The sequence below is a fragment of the Anabas testudineus genome, chromosome 18, assembly GCF_900324465.2.
Source record: "Anabas testudineus chromosome 18, fAnaTes1.2, whole genome shotgun sequence".
NCBI classification, from domain to species: Eukaryota; Metazoa; Chordata; class Actinopteri; order Anabantiformes; family Anabantidae; genus Anabas; species Anabas testudineus.
Window position 1 is genome coordinate 29,521,075 of NC_046627.1, and position 17,232 is coordinate 29,538,306.

General features: G+C 40.1%; 2 protein-coding genes across 4 annotated transcripts in view; one reads left to right on the forward strand and one right to left on the reverse strand.

The window, feature by feature from the left end:
- The window catches only part of focad (focadhesin), a 34,630-nt gene extending 20,181 nt beyond the window's left edge, over positions 1 to 14,449 (reverse strand). Inside the window, exons 1-7 of one of the 2 annotated variants that reach the window (XM_026352991.1) lie at positions 14,377 to 14,449; positions 9,703 to 9,774; positions 9,096 to 9,170; positions 8,829 to 8,983; positions 4,477 to 4,575; positions 919 to 1,020; positions 403 to 628 (exon numbers count right to left, since the gene is read on the reverse strand). In XM_026352991.1, coding sequence (XP_026208776.1) covers positions 403 to 628; positions 919 to 1,020; positions 4,477 to 4,575; positions 8,829 to 8,983; positions 9,096 to 9,170; positions 9,703 to 9,756 — 711 coding nt within the window. In that variant the 5' untranslated portion in view covers positions 9,757 to 9,774; positions 14,377 to 14,449. The other variant, XM_026352990.1, reaches the window with a different exon arrangement.
- A 1,943-nt stretch (positions 14,450 to 16,392) lies between these two features.
- The window catches only part of mllt3 (MLLT3 super elongation complex subunit), a 43,967-nt gene continuing 43,127 nt past the window's right edge, over positions 16,393 to 17,232 (forward strand). For both annotated transcript variants that reach the window (XM_026353547.1, XM_026353549.1), the window contains exon 1: positions 16,393 to 16,524. In XM_026353547.1, the coding sequence (XP_026209332.1) occupies positions 16,513 to 16,524 (12 nt within the window). In that variant the 5' untranslated portion in view covers positions 16,393 to 16,512. The remainder of the gene's footprint in view (positions 16,525 to 17,232) is intronic.

Here is a 17,232-nt window from a genome sequence, read left to right on the forward strand (position 1 = left end):
TATATTTATCTGAAGCTGAAGAAATAACTGCTGCCCACGTCACCTATACTGTGCCAAAAAATTCAACTGGGGGTGGGGAGGTGCAGAGATCTTTCATAAAGCCCTAATTATTATTTTTTTCTTGAGGGACCAGAAATATAGCATCTTTCAAATGTTAAAACTGTGAGAGTAAAGTCTTAAAGAGTGAAACCGATTTAAAGCACTGTATAAATTGTCTGCTTTTCCCCCTAAGATGCTCTTGAATCAGTTGTTTTATAATAATCAAATACATGATCAGGTGACTTTAACAGCCGCGTATAAGCATACAACATCAAATGCATCAGTTCCTGTGGGAAATGAGATGTAAAGATGTTGGCTTCTTGTGGATTGGTGTCTAAATGCATCCGTCTGGTTCTCTGTCACCTGCATGTATGGAACCAGCTGGCAGAGGCAGCGCAGCAGGCTGTCCGACACTGCAGAGCACTTCTCCTGGTCCTTTGTCTGAAAGACTGATCCACCCAATGGGTGTACTGGCAACAGCACCCGCAGGAGGCCATGGCGGAGAAGCGCGTGCTGGGGTTGCCTCTGAGGTTCACAGTACAGGTAGCGCAGGAAGGGAGCCAGCATAGTAACGTAGGCTGGTTCATTTCTGCAGTGAATATTTATACAATGTGTTAATGAGCAATACAAACATATCAACACTCCAATTTAGAGGCTTCACATAATGTTAGCTGTAATGCTAATGTCAGTCTGTTCTGAAAGGTCAGACCTCATGAACATGTATGGGCCTTCAGCCTTGTAAATAAAGTGATTTATGTTCCATACTGTATGTATCGTGATATGTTTTTGTCATTACTGCATAATAAGAGCTGACAGTGGTGCAAGTTACTTGGCTTCGGGTGCTCATTCAATTATTTTGGATGCTGTGGCCATGCTGACCTGTCAGCAGCCTGCTGAATGAAGTCATCAATCTCCAGCAGCAGAGCTGGCCAGCAGTCCACTCGGTTCTCCAGGGCTGTGATGTATGGATGAGGGCTGCTCCTGTAAAACAGTGGGATAAGGAAAAATAAAAGGCCAAGTTCACACTTCAGAGTCAGTAGCAGATGGTACTAGAAAAGTTGAAGCATGACCAAACTTATTGGAATTCATCCTGCTGGGAACAAAAATGAGACATGTCATGGGTTTTCAAGATATTTCACTAAAAACCACAAAAGTCATTAGATTACATTGTCTGTAATGTAATTAATAGCAGCACAAGCCCTTTAATATTTGGTATCAAAACAAGAAAATTCATACTGTTAGTGAATAGGTTCATTGTCAATTGGAACCATTAGGTAATTATTTTGTTGATCTCCTGTGGTATATAAAGATATCCTTGATGCATTATGCCTATATTTGATAGGAAGGAGGCAGGCAGGAATCATGGTAGAAGAGAGGGGGTATGACATCCAGCAAGATGCTCCAAATGGTTCAACTTCTTGCCTGTGCAGTGCTTTGTCAGAGTACTCCAGAGTGTGTCAGTATACTGTATCGTGACACATCCTGGGTATAGTCAGAAAGTGAAACTTCCCACCTGACACAGCAGTTAAACCCATAAGCAGTCCCTAAGCTTACCAAATCTAACAGCTCCTGGCTACATTATCTAATCTCCAGAACAGATACAGGAGGCTTACGTGCATTACGGCTTATGAAGTTGACAAAAAACTAGACGTGGAATCTAAAAGACGATATGACTGGTTCTACTGCAGAGTTTTGTCCATCATGTATCCAGCACTGTCACCATGCTAATCTAAAAGAGTACTTTTAAATTCATGTTGCAATTCTTCAATTCAATGACAAAATGTTAAATTACTGTTACTTTCTAGAAATTTCAGAAAGAAATTCAAAGCACATTAATTCAGACAGTTTTCCAACTAAAAGCTCAATGCTATAAAATCAGGGGGTGTTAATAATTCCACTGGTTCTATTGTGATGTAGGGATTAGCTCCATGTTTGTTCATTAGAGAAGATTTTTGAATGAGCTGTAAAGCACACGATGACATGAAGCAACCACATTTACATGAAATTCAACATCTATGTTTTTGCAGTGTCATCATTGGCAGGTCGTTCCATCCTCTGCCTGTCCTCTCCTGTCCTCTCCTGCCCTGTCCTGTCATGTCCTCTCCTGTCCTGTCCTGTCCTGTCTAATAGCCAGCCTGCATTAGCCTAAAATCTGTAAACCCATTAACTCCACACACAAGCATGGGGTCAAATCCAAGGTGAAGTCTCTGTGTATTGTTAAGGTTCCAGTCCACAGACGGGCCAGAGGTTAAGACAACAGCCTTGTTGTCGGGGGTGGGGGGGTGGGCACCACTAACAGATCCACTTAACCAATGCATTCTATCATTCATCACATATCTGAGTGTAGGAAGGAAGCCGATTGACTGAGCGTGTCTGTGCCTGTGACAGCCTGAAGCGTGGGCCAGACATGGAACACCCCACCCTCCACCATATCCACTCCCTCCTGCGCTTTCCTCCCAGTCTGCACATGGTAATCTGTCTGACCATCTCTGTCACCCCTCCTCAGGTTCCCTGTGGCCATCTCCAGACCCTCAGCTTCAATTCAGCTCCCATCCATCAGCCTCTCAAGCTCATTCCTTACATTTGAGCTGCCACACGAATGAAGAGGCAGGAAGTCAAGACAGAGGCCTTCCTCCTTGTTCAACTCCAAGTTCACATCCGACTCAGAGTGCTGGCAAACAAAAGAGCCAGGTAAAACTTCCTGGAGATGTCTGCACGTTACACCAGCCTCTGAGGTAAAGTCTGGGCCACAGATCTGATTTACTATCTGAAAGCACAGCAGCCAGAAAACAATACTTCATCTTTAAAATGTTTCAAGAATCTTTAAGAGATAACAAGAGACAACGTCCATGCCAATTACAATCCCAACCACTCATCCTCTACTCAACAGTAGATGGTGTAGGAAAAGCAGTACAAAGATTCTCCTAAGTCTCACAAAGTTGATAAGACCACAACAAAGTTCAGCCTTGTATGCATGTCTTTAATAAGAAGGACCAAAGCAAGAGGCTGTGTGAGAATGTCTAAAATACCTTACCTCAATGCATCTTGTTCTCAACTTAAATATCAACTACAATTACTTCCTTGTGGTTGTTTACCTCTGCTGGCAGACAAGCTCGACTTTACATGCATTTATGTCCAGACTAGTAAGTTACTTTGGCTCTATTTTTAAAACAACTAGTAACAAAAAAAACTATGATGAGATGACAAGAAATGAGGGAACATCATCCTTGGATGTTGAGGTTCACTGTTTTTGCCTTAATGTTAGTATATTGTTATTGTTAGTTGTCGGTGTACCTGAGCAGAGAGACCAGATACAATGGGTATGTGGGAAAGCCTGCAGGGGACATTCAGGACAGACTACACTACTACAGCCAGACTAACAACACGTGAGAAACGAGCTGGTGTGACGGACAGAGCCCTGAACCTTCCCTAATCCTGCTGTGGGCTGAAGAGGCTCAGAGTCTCGGTGGCAGATTGCACAGGGCAGGGGCGAGCAGACGGTCAACAATGGGCACCAGTGTGCATCCTCCATTAATCCCACAGCATTTACAGTTGCCCAGCAGTGCCAGGTACAACGACCAATGGCGGGCCAGACTGTCAGGCCAATGGCGCCACCCTGCTGCCCTCAACACATTCATCTTCCCACCAGGGAGGATCAGGCCGCCAGACAGAGTCAGACAGCAGAGACAGTGATGAAGACAGAATGAGAAAGGAAAGGACAATGGGAAGGAAGCAGCAGAAGAAAGTAGAGATGTGGAGGAAGAGCGCTTAAGAGGGAGCAAGCACAAAAAGGAGAAAGGGGCACCAGAGGTAAGGAAAGAAACACGCAGCACATGAGGGAAGAAAGGAAACATGCAGGAAAAGGGAAAAGAAAAAAAGACAAAGCAGCTCAGTCTTTTTATCGCCCGTTGTAACTGATTAAGGAGGCCCCAGGATCTTGGCAGAGGTGCAGATCTAAGGCTGAAGAGGAGGAGTAGGGCTCCGTCTCCAGCAGAAGCACAGCACCACACTGTATAGCCCGGGGATATTCAAGCAGTTCAACTGACCTGTAGCACAGAGAACTCTCCCTACTCTGAACTGCAATTGTGTGTATTCTGGCTGTACTCAAGCATGTTGAACAGTTACCTTCAAGGTGAACAAAGTGGATTCTTACCTTGAGTTTTCATCATGAACTTACACGTGTTCCCTTTGCACTCAAAAACAGTAACTGATCTCATTCATTGCAAACACAAGAACAGAACTTTTCCAAGTTTGACATCTCATGTCATCCTCGGGGAGCCTTGTCAGGCCTGACCGCAACATGTGCACCACACAAACACACAAGTGACAAAACAAGGCACACTGTAACTAGATAATCAGTGTTTCACTTCACCTGTCAGTGGTGCTGTGGCTGATGGGTACATCTGAAAGTGTGCTGTGTATAGGACACATACTGACCTGATGGAGTATGGACAGGTGAAGTGTGTTTCTTGGTCTCTCTGGTCTGCCTGCATCTGCAGCATGCGTCCAACAACCTTTATCAGCCCCTGGACATTTCTGTTTGCAGCCACAGAAGACAGAGGATGTCATTATCTAAAAGAAGACTAAAAATAATCACAGGAAAAAAACACTACTGTTGATAATTTAGTTTCAGCAAAATTGGAAGACAGATCCCTTCTCTAATGCTCTTCCTGAGGTTTCTTGTTAAAGGGTTTTTTGGGGGAATTTGTTTGTTGTTTGTATAAGGACAGAGGGTGTCATTGTGTTTCATATAATGATGTAAAACCCACTGAGGCAGATTTTGTGCTGTTAATTTTAGTTGATTTGATTGGAGAATATTGATTTGCTTTAATGCAGATGTGAAACACCTTGAACTGTCACTCTCTATGAGAAGCAATATATAGATAAAGCTGCCTTGACTTGACTTAAATGAACATGGAAAAACACATTACATGCATTTGCTTTGTTGTCTAGAATGAGCTGAGACAGAGCTGGAATCAGGACATGGTTTGGTCGAGCTGTTTCTCTAAGGACTGAACTATTCCTTCAAACCACATCAGAAGAATAAGGTATTTTACTCTGACAGCCAGACAAGCTTTTATAGGAAAACATGACCCACAGAATGAGGTTATAGTGATAGGCATAGCCCTTGATCAAAATTCAAATGGTATTTTGTCCAGTCACTGATGTCCATCTCCTGACTTTCAACTGCATAAGGTAGAAAGGTGAGAGATTTATTATATAAGCTACAAATTTGTTAAAATGCAAATCATTTGCCATGGATACTTATTTTCGACCTCTGAGAGTAAACAGCAAGATTAAGATCACATGTCATGATCACAAGTTTCTCAGTATTGCTGAATCTGTGAGATTGAATTGATTGACTTCTGTGCTTCAATTAATTGTTGAAAATACAATTACTTAAGAAAACCAGTCATTATAAATTTAAAGTTCCAATGCCATGTCATCTAAGCCATGGTTATCGCAAAGGTGCTGTTGAGGGGCAACTGGATCAGTCCAATCCTCTCAGCTGTTGCAAAACCTGCAATAACTAACACCACTATGTTCACAGCTAGTTGCCAACTACACTACACTTCTGAACAGATAGTGCATAGTGAGTTTCTCAGAGATATTAAATTGAAAACTGCTGCACAGTGCTGCTGCTGTCCTCTGACAGGTATTATTGATGACTCAACAGCAAAGGTGATGCATGAAAACAAAACAATGATGCTCTGCAAAGCTGGGAACTGCAAGAGGTTTTCGTCATGAGTGACACCTTCCACATTGCCAATACTAACTGTTACTAAACTGTTAACTAAACTGTTCAAGGGCATTCTAGAGAACCATTTCTGTTCCACCAACCATTGACAAAAATGTAATTTTAAGTGCTGGCTCTGCATTTTTCATATAAGATATCATGTAGAATATAAAAGGTCACTTTGCAATTACACATCCAGCTACTGCTCCAATGGTTGAGACATCAGGAGAATTAATGGATCACAGAGGGGCTGAGGACGATGTGTTGGTGTCCTGTTATTGAAGGCTAAATTATGCACCCACGTGCTATTACCCACATGTATATATGTATGAAAATGCCAGAGCAAAGCCTACAGTGGAGATTTGTTAGTTAGTGCTAATGTTGTCACCTACCTACTTTTCTTAGTTGTGAGATCAGAAGTCTATGTAAGTTTTAATTATACAGTAAGTATCCAGACAGACAGTATCCTGATCCAGTCGTGATCAGGTGACTCCTGTTTGCCCTAATTCTCCTTCAGGTGTGTCTAGAACTCAACTCCACCCTTGGTAAACTGAATTGATTGGATATACTTTAGTAGGGCACACCTGTAAAAAGAATTCATACTGCTGTGAACTGGAAGGAGTTTAAAAAGACCAGGATGCCAAACTGAGTTTTGGACAAGAAAGACAGGCAGGTGGATCAGGAACCCACTGTTTTTTCCAAAGGCTTTTCGATAGTCAGGGAAGTTTAGATTTTGTTTTTGAATCAAGTTCTGAGCATTTCAACCACAACAGCTTTGATCAGAAGAACCAGATACAAGAAGTGTATGAATAGAAAATTTGATTTCTGCATCAAGAGTGAGAGTACTAAACTCACAAAAGCAAAAACAGCTAAACGGATCCCCTTCCCAATCAGAAGATGATGGTGATGCACCCAAAAGCTGCATGCCAACCATCAATAAACACCAAAAGAAGAATGAAAAAAGAAGCACTGCCTGGTTGTCTGGAGAAATTAAACTTAGCTTCAATACAGACATCTGCTGGTTTCAGGACAGGTAACTGACTGCTCTTCAGTGGTCTAGTCAGACTCCAGATTTTAATATACTGTATATATAGAATAAGTAATCTGTGGAGAGGCCTGAAGATGACATTTCCAAGCCACCTCCCATCCAATCTGATAGAGCTTGATAGGATCTGTCACGAAGATTGGGACAAACTGCCCAAAATTCCCAAAGTAAACAAGTGTGATATTTCAGACTATTCAATTATTGACAAAGATATGTTTAATTGTATCTTTCAGACTATTTCTGTTAAATGGAGAAACGTCCACATTGTGCTGTTTGGTATCATTGTGAAGAAGAGAAAAGAGAAACAAAAGAAGAGAGATAAAGAGAAAATAATTGCCAAGCATGGTAGAGAAAGATACTCTCCAAACAGAAACAGCTTGATGTTCCTGTGATATATTATTAAGAAGCTTAAGGTCCAAGGTGGGGCAATATTAATATTACCTGCGGTGCTCAGTTATTTTAATCCCAAGTGTGTATGTGGGTATTTTTTCACACCCTCCCCAGCAATAATTAGAGCTGCAATAACCTGCTGTTTTTCTGGGTCCTCATTGCTCCTCCTGTAATTTAAATCTGGTTTGAAGATTTGGCTGGGGTCTGACTCCCAGAAGGGTGATTTTTGACTCGCACACCTTACACAATATCTTTGCCTCCCCTTCACCTCCCCAGCACACCTCTCACGTTTGTTCTTCTCTTTTGGCTTTGTCCTGCTGAATGTGCTCGTCTATTACAGAACACATCCTGTAATTTCCTGATGGTTAACATACCATCCACAACAATGAGCTAAATTGCAGTGAGTGTACCATTGCTCACCTCCTCTTGTAATGTTAATCCAACCTGAATGAAAACTTTTTGAAGCCTGTTTTTTCCCCCATTAAGTCTGTTTGTCCCGTCTTGCCAGTTCCCATCCATCTTAAGCTTGTCTGTCAAGGCTTAAATTGGCCGTTAGTCACACAGGACAGTTCCCTGAAAGATAAGCCTACTGATACATGATGGATTAGCTATGTGCACAAAACGGTCAGACAACATTGTTGTACATTTATAAGAAGGTGCACTTCAACCACCACACACATAAGGAAACACACTGGGCGGTGACGCACCCATGAAGCTCTGCTGAAACACAACAATATTTCACTGGGGATATGGAAAAAATCTGCAGTCAAATGATAAAATAAATACATTCTGAGGAACTTTTACAGTAGATGGTCTCATCTGGAAATGAAATAGCATGGGAGCTCAGGAGTACTATTGTCACATAACGCGGTGTGTCACTGCATCCAGGAATGCAACCTGAAGTTCTATTATGCAATAGATAAGCCATAAATTCAGAGTTTTTGTGGGTCTGAGCTCAAGTCAAATGGATCAAAAAATGCTCTGTGGTCGTTCATCAGATTCTTCATGCCCAAAATAAAAAAGAACCATCCAAGCTACTGTTAGTGAAAGATGCAAAAGCCAGTATCTTTGATGGTATGATGATGGTGGGTGCATCAGTACACACGGCATGGGTGTCTTCGCATGTTGGGACTGCTGAGCAGCTGAATCTTGTATCCAGCAGCAACACAGTGGCAAACATGACTCTGTCTCAACGTTTGAGCATGTCACAAACATTCAGATGTAAATTGGCTCATATTGCAAAATGTCAGTGAAAATGCTGACATGATTTGTACTTTTCTCAGATAAATACAGGTTAACTTATAGTTTTTATTGGTTTTTAGAAAAGTCACAACTTTTCAGGTAGCTTAAACCCAAAGAAAAATTCTAGTTTGTTTCAAATATGCTTGGGGAGTAATGTTATGTTAATGTTAAACAAGATCCAAATTGTAGTAAATTGAATATATCCTTTGGGTTGTCAATAAAATGCTTTTTGAAAGACGAATGAAACAAAATACAAAAAGTAAAAATCAGCAGCTACACACATCTGATAAACATACAGATTTAGAAAGAAAAAGAAAAAGACACACCCACCCAGGATTAATACATTGATACCAGCTTCATGTGTGTTGTGTGTACCTGGCAGACGGCAGGAGGTTGAGGACACTGTTGAGGATGTAGTGCAGGTCTGCGTGGCCCTGATCTACTAGCAGCACCACAGCATCACAGCAGGCTGAACGTATCAGCGCATAGTCACTGCAGCATTGCTGCCACAGAGCCTCCAACGCTGGGCCCTGATACACAGCAGCAATAGTATACAGTCAATAACTATTTCAAAATGTGCAGAATTGTCTAATAATTAATATTAAAACAATCAGTGAAGCAGAAAATCAGTAGGTAACTCACCTGAGTGGAGGACTGGGAAATCGGCCCAGTTTGATCTTTTTCCTTTAGCACAGCAGCAACAAGATTTCTCACTGTCTGGTAAAGTAAGTAAAGTAAAAAAATGACTAAATGTCACAGATCGTCATCTCTACACTCTAAACTCTATCTGAGTTTTCATTGGGTGAAGGGATAAAAACAAAGCATACTCTAGTCTTTCACACAGACCAGGAGCATCTTCACAGACACATGACAGTCTGTTCCCTCTAATGGTGCAAATGACACCATGTAGAGACTACAGCGTTTGTCACTAAACAGGTGGAGTATCCAAGTGATGAAACTACCAGCAGTTGTGTAGCAGTGCTAATGTGTGGCTGACACAACTGATGTGGATGACTATCTTTAATGGTTCAAATTTGGAGAGCACGTTTATAGGAATGTTATTAAAATTACCTCTGTTTTTCAGAGAGAGTTTCTGAAATTTGTAAAGTTGTTTAATTTAATTTTCTAAATTTGGCAGAACCAAAATGGCAGTGGCCAGATAGAACCTAAACCTACAGGAGCAGTGACTGTAGGATGGGGAAAATACTACAATATCAGTGTCTTGTCTGCCTATGAGACAGCGGCTTACCTGTGCTTGAATGACAGGGCTGGGAAAATCTAATTTTGTTTTCAAAATCTCCATGATGTCTGCTGGTCATACCTGAGAAGACGTTAACAAAACCTTATGAGAATAAACCACGGTTATTATCAGACATATCATGAACACATACAGTATCAGTGGTGTTGAGGTCAGCCTTAGAACAAAAGCTAATTGATACAGCCACCTGTTACTTCACAGCACTAGTATTCCAGGTAGGTGCACTGCTTGGAGGTATTCAGGGACTGACCCTTTGAAAGTTGATCCCCAGAATATGCTATCAAATTATTGGCCTGCAGCCATAACATAATTTTGTGTTAAATTATTCACATCAGCATACCCCCACCAGTCTCTAACGCACAGGTTGCTAAGCAGATGAGTGGCCTGTGTTGTTGCACTGGGTTTGACAATATGCTGTGCAGGTGCTGACCACCAGCTGTCTGAGCCGCTACCGCACAGTAGCCTTTTTTGACTTTCTTTCCTAGATCAATGTGCATTCAGTGCAGAGCTTTGGCCGAGACGCAGTTCGCTAAAATTTACAATTAACACTTCTCATAGTAGTCGTGCTCTCTACAGGATGGTAACCAACAATTATACTTTAACCTAGTATTTTTATGATTGGTCAACTGGTCTCTAAAATTTCCTGGATTCCAATCCTGTTTATCATAAGAGTAGACTAAGATTCATTAAAAAAGCTCTAAGACAACCAGCTAATGAGCTCCTTTGCAAATGTAAGCAGAATCCACATGTGGGAAAACATGTCAAAATCTAATATACTGCAATACAAAATCATCATAAAACACTTGCAATATGTATTGTGTAGTGGTGCTACTTTACCAGTTCCCCAGTTCAACAGCATTTCTAAATGTCATTACATCTTTCATCCACCAAGGGCAGCAGTGAGATAATAACTGGTACAATGCTGCAACATCGAGGTCTATTTTGTGAGTCTATGTTGTGAGTATATTAAACATAAACCGCATATCATGTTTTCAATCATACTGAGAGGGGAAAAAAATGATAACTCATCTCCAGTGTCTGAACGATGCAATCTGTACAGACACTCACTGACCACTTTTATTATTTCCAGCTATCCCTGCCCAGGATTGACTGAACACACCTAATCCACAAAATCAGCTGTGAGCAGGGTAATGGTACACAAAAACTGGGTTTAAGGACCCCTGATCTAACACAATCCAACACAGCAGCTCTAAAATGAATTCTAATCACCCATACCTAGATGGATAATCATTTTCAAATATTCATTAATATTTCAAAATAAATAAATAAAATATTTAATGTGAATGTGGTTTTGTCTTTAAAACAAAGAGTTTCCTGTTTCCCTTAATTTTAGTAGCAAATATTTTTTTCAAATACTGTAGTTCCCAGTGAATATCTAATAGCATTTTAGCTTGAGAAGTCAAGTCTGAACCAGCACTAGCACAAGCTCAGAACAAACACCAAGTTTATGCTGGACGAAAAGGGGTATATGTCTTTATATATGTCCTACTTCTGTCTACGGTATTTCTCTGAATCGCCTGCAAGTAATTAAATTACATTTGCCACAAATGTCCAATTGGACTCATGCATAAACCTTTTAGAATATCAGTCTGAACGTAAACTATTACGTTCCTTGTTTTGCGGAAGCACACAATCATAATGCAGTGATTCTAGTTTTTTCACAGAATCACATTCATACAAACCAAACTATTAGAACTGAAACAACATAAATGTGATTAGTAGTTTGAGTTGAGATAGATATTACTCATTTCTCAAGAATAAAAGCGTCTGCCACCTAGACATGTTGTTATTCCTAAATATAATGTAGTTCCTAACCCCTTTGGGTTAAACAAGACTGTAATCTGAAACATGGTTTAACATCGCTATAAACACAAGGAATATGAGCCTTATGTTGCCAAACCCTGTGCTACCCCTCCCCAAACACATACATCCTACCCAACCCCCCTGCTGTTATCTGACAGATAAGCCAGCCTGCTGTTCTGTACTGTCCACCACCCTGCTCCTGCACACTCTGCACTGGCTCCACTACCACTCAGCTTTATGGCTACATAAACAGGTAAGCCCTGCACCTGCTAACATAAAGCTAACTGATCTTTCTTTGGTCTTCTTTGGAGAAAATGTAGCTGTTAAACATGACATGTCTACATGTCACTCCGTTTATATCAAGGACTCTATTATATCAAGGACTCTACAGCTTTATCTTTGAATGACTTAACAACTACAGGAGTTTGACAAGCATGGTGCTGGTGGAAACAGACTTTTCTCTGAAACTAATGAAAGCAAGTCTGTCATTTTACATTTCAGCTGATGTAATTTAGAAGAATGTGACTTCTTGTCTAATTTAAATACTGTCAGTGGTCAGATAAAGTTTTAAAGGTTTGTACATCAAACTGTTCCAGTGGTTTCTGCAGCATATTTACCTTACAGCAAAACAATATAGGCTAGTCTGTACTGCAAGGTCTGCATTAGTAATACAAGTGAGGACAATGTATGAACAGTGTTGAGCCAACAGTGCTTTAGAAATGACACCACTGAGGCTTTACCGTGTGATACTCATTGCTGGAAACAGCACATGCTGGACAGGCGCATGGGATTTCTGACAGGATTTCAGGTGTTACACACACACACACACACACACACACACACACACACACGCACGCACGCACACACACACACACACACACACACACACACACACACACACACACACACACACACACACACACACACACACACACACACACACACACACCACCACGCTGGAAGGCCTGACTAATAGCAACACAGATTTGGAATTCATTTCTTAACACAAAAGTGGTTAATTATTTATTACTTATAAACTTATTCAATACAGCTTTCTATGACTGGCCAATCACTTTAATATTTATTAATTACACATTTGTAATGAAACAAATCATTTAAACAACAAACATCACCTAGTTTCGGCTTCTCTTTTTGTTCTACTTGAGGATGAATTAATTGCTTACAGGGTTAGATAGGGTTTTTTTTTGTTAGTTTTTTGTTAGTGTGTTATTTCAAAACTTCTTTTAAACAAAAATATGCTACTTAATATGGACAGGTGCTGTTGATCCGTCCTGTGAAGTCAGAATCCTTGAACAGTTTGGTAGCAGCGCAGAGACATTCACTTTAAACAGCTCTCTGTGAGGCTCCCCCTTCTAACCAATCAGAGAAGGTCAATGATTTCTGCTTTATTAAGAAAACAAGGCAGGTTTTGCAGCTTCTTGCAGATAAGGATTAATAGCTGAAGGGCTGGGCACAGCATGACAAAGCACAGCAGACTGTGGAGGAGATTAGAGGAGCATGGAGGAGGAGTCTCTTTAAGTACATGACCACAAACTTTGGTAAACTCTAGTATACTTTTATATTCTCAATATACTGTATATATAGTAAGAGCACAAAGAGAGCACAAACAGAACTAAAACAGAAGTATATCTCTGGCAAATTAAAGCTGCACTGTAATCTTTTCATAAGCAAGTCCACCTCACACAACTGTAAAGATGTCATGCACTATGCTGCTGTTGGATGCTAATACACAGGTGGACACTTGATAGTCAATTCACAAGGCAATGTACAGGCTAAAATGCTAGCTAGTTTAGTTTCTGTTTGTTTTAGCCAAATGAAGTGGTTGTTCTGTGGTGATGTAAATTCAAACTGTACAAGACAACATCACATGTAACAAACTAACTCTTTGGAAACATGTATTATGCATATGTAACAGCTTATATCGAATAAACTGTGACACCTTTAAAATAAAATAAAAAATAACAGTACTTTAGCATAGTGTTGAGGTCTTTTTACAATGTTATTTAGTCTATAGCTATTGATTACTGTTGTGATAAACATCACCAGGTGGTTGTTAGTTGTCTCACCAGTCACTAGTTGGACTATTCTATGCTTCATTATTAACACATTACATAGTATCACAGTCACTTTACCCAGCCACCCAGCAAAGGTTACCTCAACAACATTTCGTCCCAATTTAGCAGAAAAAAATATGTATTTAAATTTTTTAAACAAGGCCGTTTTGTATGCCGTATTAAAGAACAATCTATGCTTTATCATTGCATGTCTATAAATGCGTTTTGGTCGTTATATTGTTTTGTTAATACGTGAGCGAATATAAAATTGCCATATTTTAAAATAGGGCTTTACCGCAGCGCATTTTCTCAACGTGGTCATGGCCCTGATGCTGAGGCTGCACATATCAAATACATACTTAAGAACATGTGCGGACACCTGTGTTGTATAAAAACCCAGCATCAAGTGCTCGCTGCTTAAGAATTATGACAATAATTATGGAAGCTAGCAAACTAAGTTAGCGAAACCTGCTAATAATAGCTACGATGGCGTTATCAACACTGAGATAACGCTAACTGACTATTTGCCGTAACGCTAAAGACAGCTGGAGTCTACTTGTGCAGCAGCAACAGTGTAACATCTTTAACTCTTAATCACAATTTAATAAAAGTTAAACGTGTTGATGTCCAAACTTTACCTCATTCATGCACTCCTACAAGCCCGCAACTACGGTGTGCATCGAGGGGCAAAATTGATCAGAGCGACATGCCTGTCAAAGTAACCTGTAACTACTCCCAGCAAGGCAACACGTCCTCCGAAACTTACCAGTGAAGTTGTGAATAGCGTGCTACGACACAGAGCTTTTAACTCAATGTTAAAAACTGGCTTAATGATTTCCTCATAATGGACTGCAATGAATGCGACAAAAACAAGTGGGGACTCTGTGGCAGCGCATTCACTGTAATTCATCAGATAGGAATTAGTGAGATCAGCTAAACTATGTTGTTAATTCTACTTGGATGTTTATATTTATTTTCAGACCACTTCAGGACTTTAAACATGAGCTCCCCTGACTAGAAATCTTGTGTCTTCAAATTATGAGTTGAATGAATTAAGTTCAAAGAGTTCACTTCATTCATAAAATGCCTTTTTAAAACAAACAAGACTAGCAGGACTTCCAGCATGCTTTGTTGTTTTTTCCTGATAACAGTAATGCTAACCATGATTAAGGTTAGTAGTGAATTCAGTTCCTGTCTGCATGAAAATCTAATTCCTTTATGGTGTCGTTTTCAAATGAGACACATTATAAAACAACATAAATACTAAAGGACATTAATATAAGCTAAGATGTCTGGACTATATGGCTCTTCTTACATAAAAAAAAACATATCTACACATTTATCTGCTGACACAATTTAGCATAAACCCTGGCTTAGAGTCCTTCTGTTGATAGGTGATCACATAATGTGTCATTTGCAAAGACCGATGTCATTATTGGTTGTAGATTGGAGAATATATTCTAAGTAAACAACAGTGAGCATTTTTACAAATTAGTCAGAAGATAAAAATCAACAGTTTTTTGTGTGTTGAATGTCAGGTATGTACGGCTGATTGCAGTCAGACGTGCATATTGATGTTTCAAACTAGTTTAAACATCTCATCAAACTGCTACAACACGCTTCATTCGTCGATTTTCCCCTGGGACCTAAAGGCAACATAATTACTGGGAGGTTCTGGCCCTCTGATTGGACGGCCGTCTGTCTGCTGTTCTTTCATTGGTTCTTTCCGTGTCGTGCTCTGTCTGCGGCCCCAGCGGGTACGCCAAGCTGCGCGTGCGCTTTAACCATCAAAGCCGTGCTGTTTCCAGCAAAATAACGGAAGAGGAGGATTTCTCGTTCAAAATAAAAGCATGAAGTACAAACGTAATTTGTCACGTCAAGACTTACTGACAATGTAATAATGACCATTCTTGACGTGTAGACCCTTTAAATATGTGATAGTGTTCTAAGTTTTTGTGATGGCAGTGATAACTGAAGTTTGGATTATTTATAGACAGCTTTCAATATAAGATCACCGATGGATGTAGAATACTGGGGTTCAAATCCCAGCTGTGGCCTAACCCCAGTAGGCGACGTTGGGCAAGATCTTCTTACTTTGCCTTGTACAGTGTATCTCACTTGTAAGTCGCTTTATATAAAAGCATCTGCCAAATGACTTATAAAAAATAAATAAATGTAGACTAAATACATTTATATTTGACTCCTGTTAGATAATAAATAAATGTATTTACTTACAGATCTTGATACAGAGTGACACAGTGTATAGGCAATTGTGTGCTACTTAACCAAGTAAATATCAATTTAAAAAATTTTAAATGTATAAACTATATACAAGGCAAAACAATTTCCCTCTGGGATTAATAAAGCCATATGGATCTTGAATATTGAATATTGGAGACTTTATTTCCAGGCAGTGAGAAAGTACTTGGACTTGGGTGGCTGTGCCTTAAATGCTTGTGCAAAAGCATTTCCCTTTGGTGGATAATGAAAGTATCAATTACTATTGTTTTATCATTGTTTTTAATTCCTGGATACACCTTTGCAAGTACCATGCTGTTAAAATCACGAAATACAAATTGATTGTGATTCCTTGAATTATAATTTATACAGAAAATAGTTATAAATTATTGCCTAAATAATGTATTTATGATATTGTATATTAAGATTGGACACTAAGAGCCGTTCATGTCACAGCTTTACCGCAGGGTGTTTATTTTGAAAATTCACAGCGGAAGCTACCTAGGTTAGTACCGGGTGTTGACAGCCGGCGAGCCTTTGAAAGTCTTGAGTCTGAGTTCAGTCCAGGAGAGACCATGTCCGCCGTCATAGGCAAACTGTATCCACCTATATTCTCATTTAAAACTAATTCTCCATGAAATAACAGTAACGCGGGGCCTGAAGGATGGCCAACTCGGTGAGTATACTTTCGCAGGATGCGCTTGCCAGGCCGGACTAACGGACTGTTTGGGCATTTTGGCCGTTTTGTCACACTGGAGGAGTCGGTGGCTTTGACTCCGTAACGAGGATTTTCAAGCCGCACAGCTAGCTACAGTCGATACTTGCCGCTGTCTTCTGAGTGACCACCGTAATACAAAATGTCCCTCCAAGGCGTGTTAGTTTTAATATTTTTCTGCCTGCTGTCAAAATACGTTTTTGCTTTTATGTAAATGAGTGTTACTCCAGAATGGTCACAGTTCATCGTCTAATTCGGCATAATGTTACGCACAAATTAGCACTTAAAACGGGTTATATGTGAACTTTCCCGAAGGGGTTCTTGTTATTGCCTTTAAGCAGCAGTGGTAGAAAACCCTGGGCTTAAATATTACTAATATAAAGTTTGTGCAAATGTGTGCTGCTCCATGCGTGGTATTTATTAAATATTTACCTGGAGACGTCGACGCTAACGTTAGCTATTAGTAACCAGTCGTAAGTCAGGTTTCTCCAGGTGTGGACATATGCTTAAGAGCATAGTGATATTAAATATGCACATTTTTGAATAGAGATCAACACGACGGAAGAGCTTTGTATCAAATCTGTGCAGCCTCGGTGTTCCGGGCTTTAATTATTCTGTATATTACAGTGTTGGGATCAATAAAATATATCATTATTATAAATAATTTTC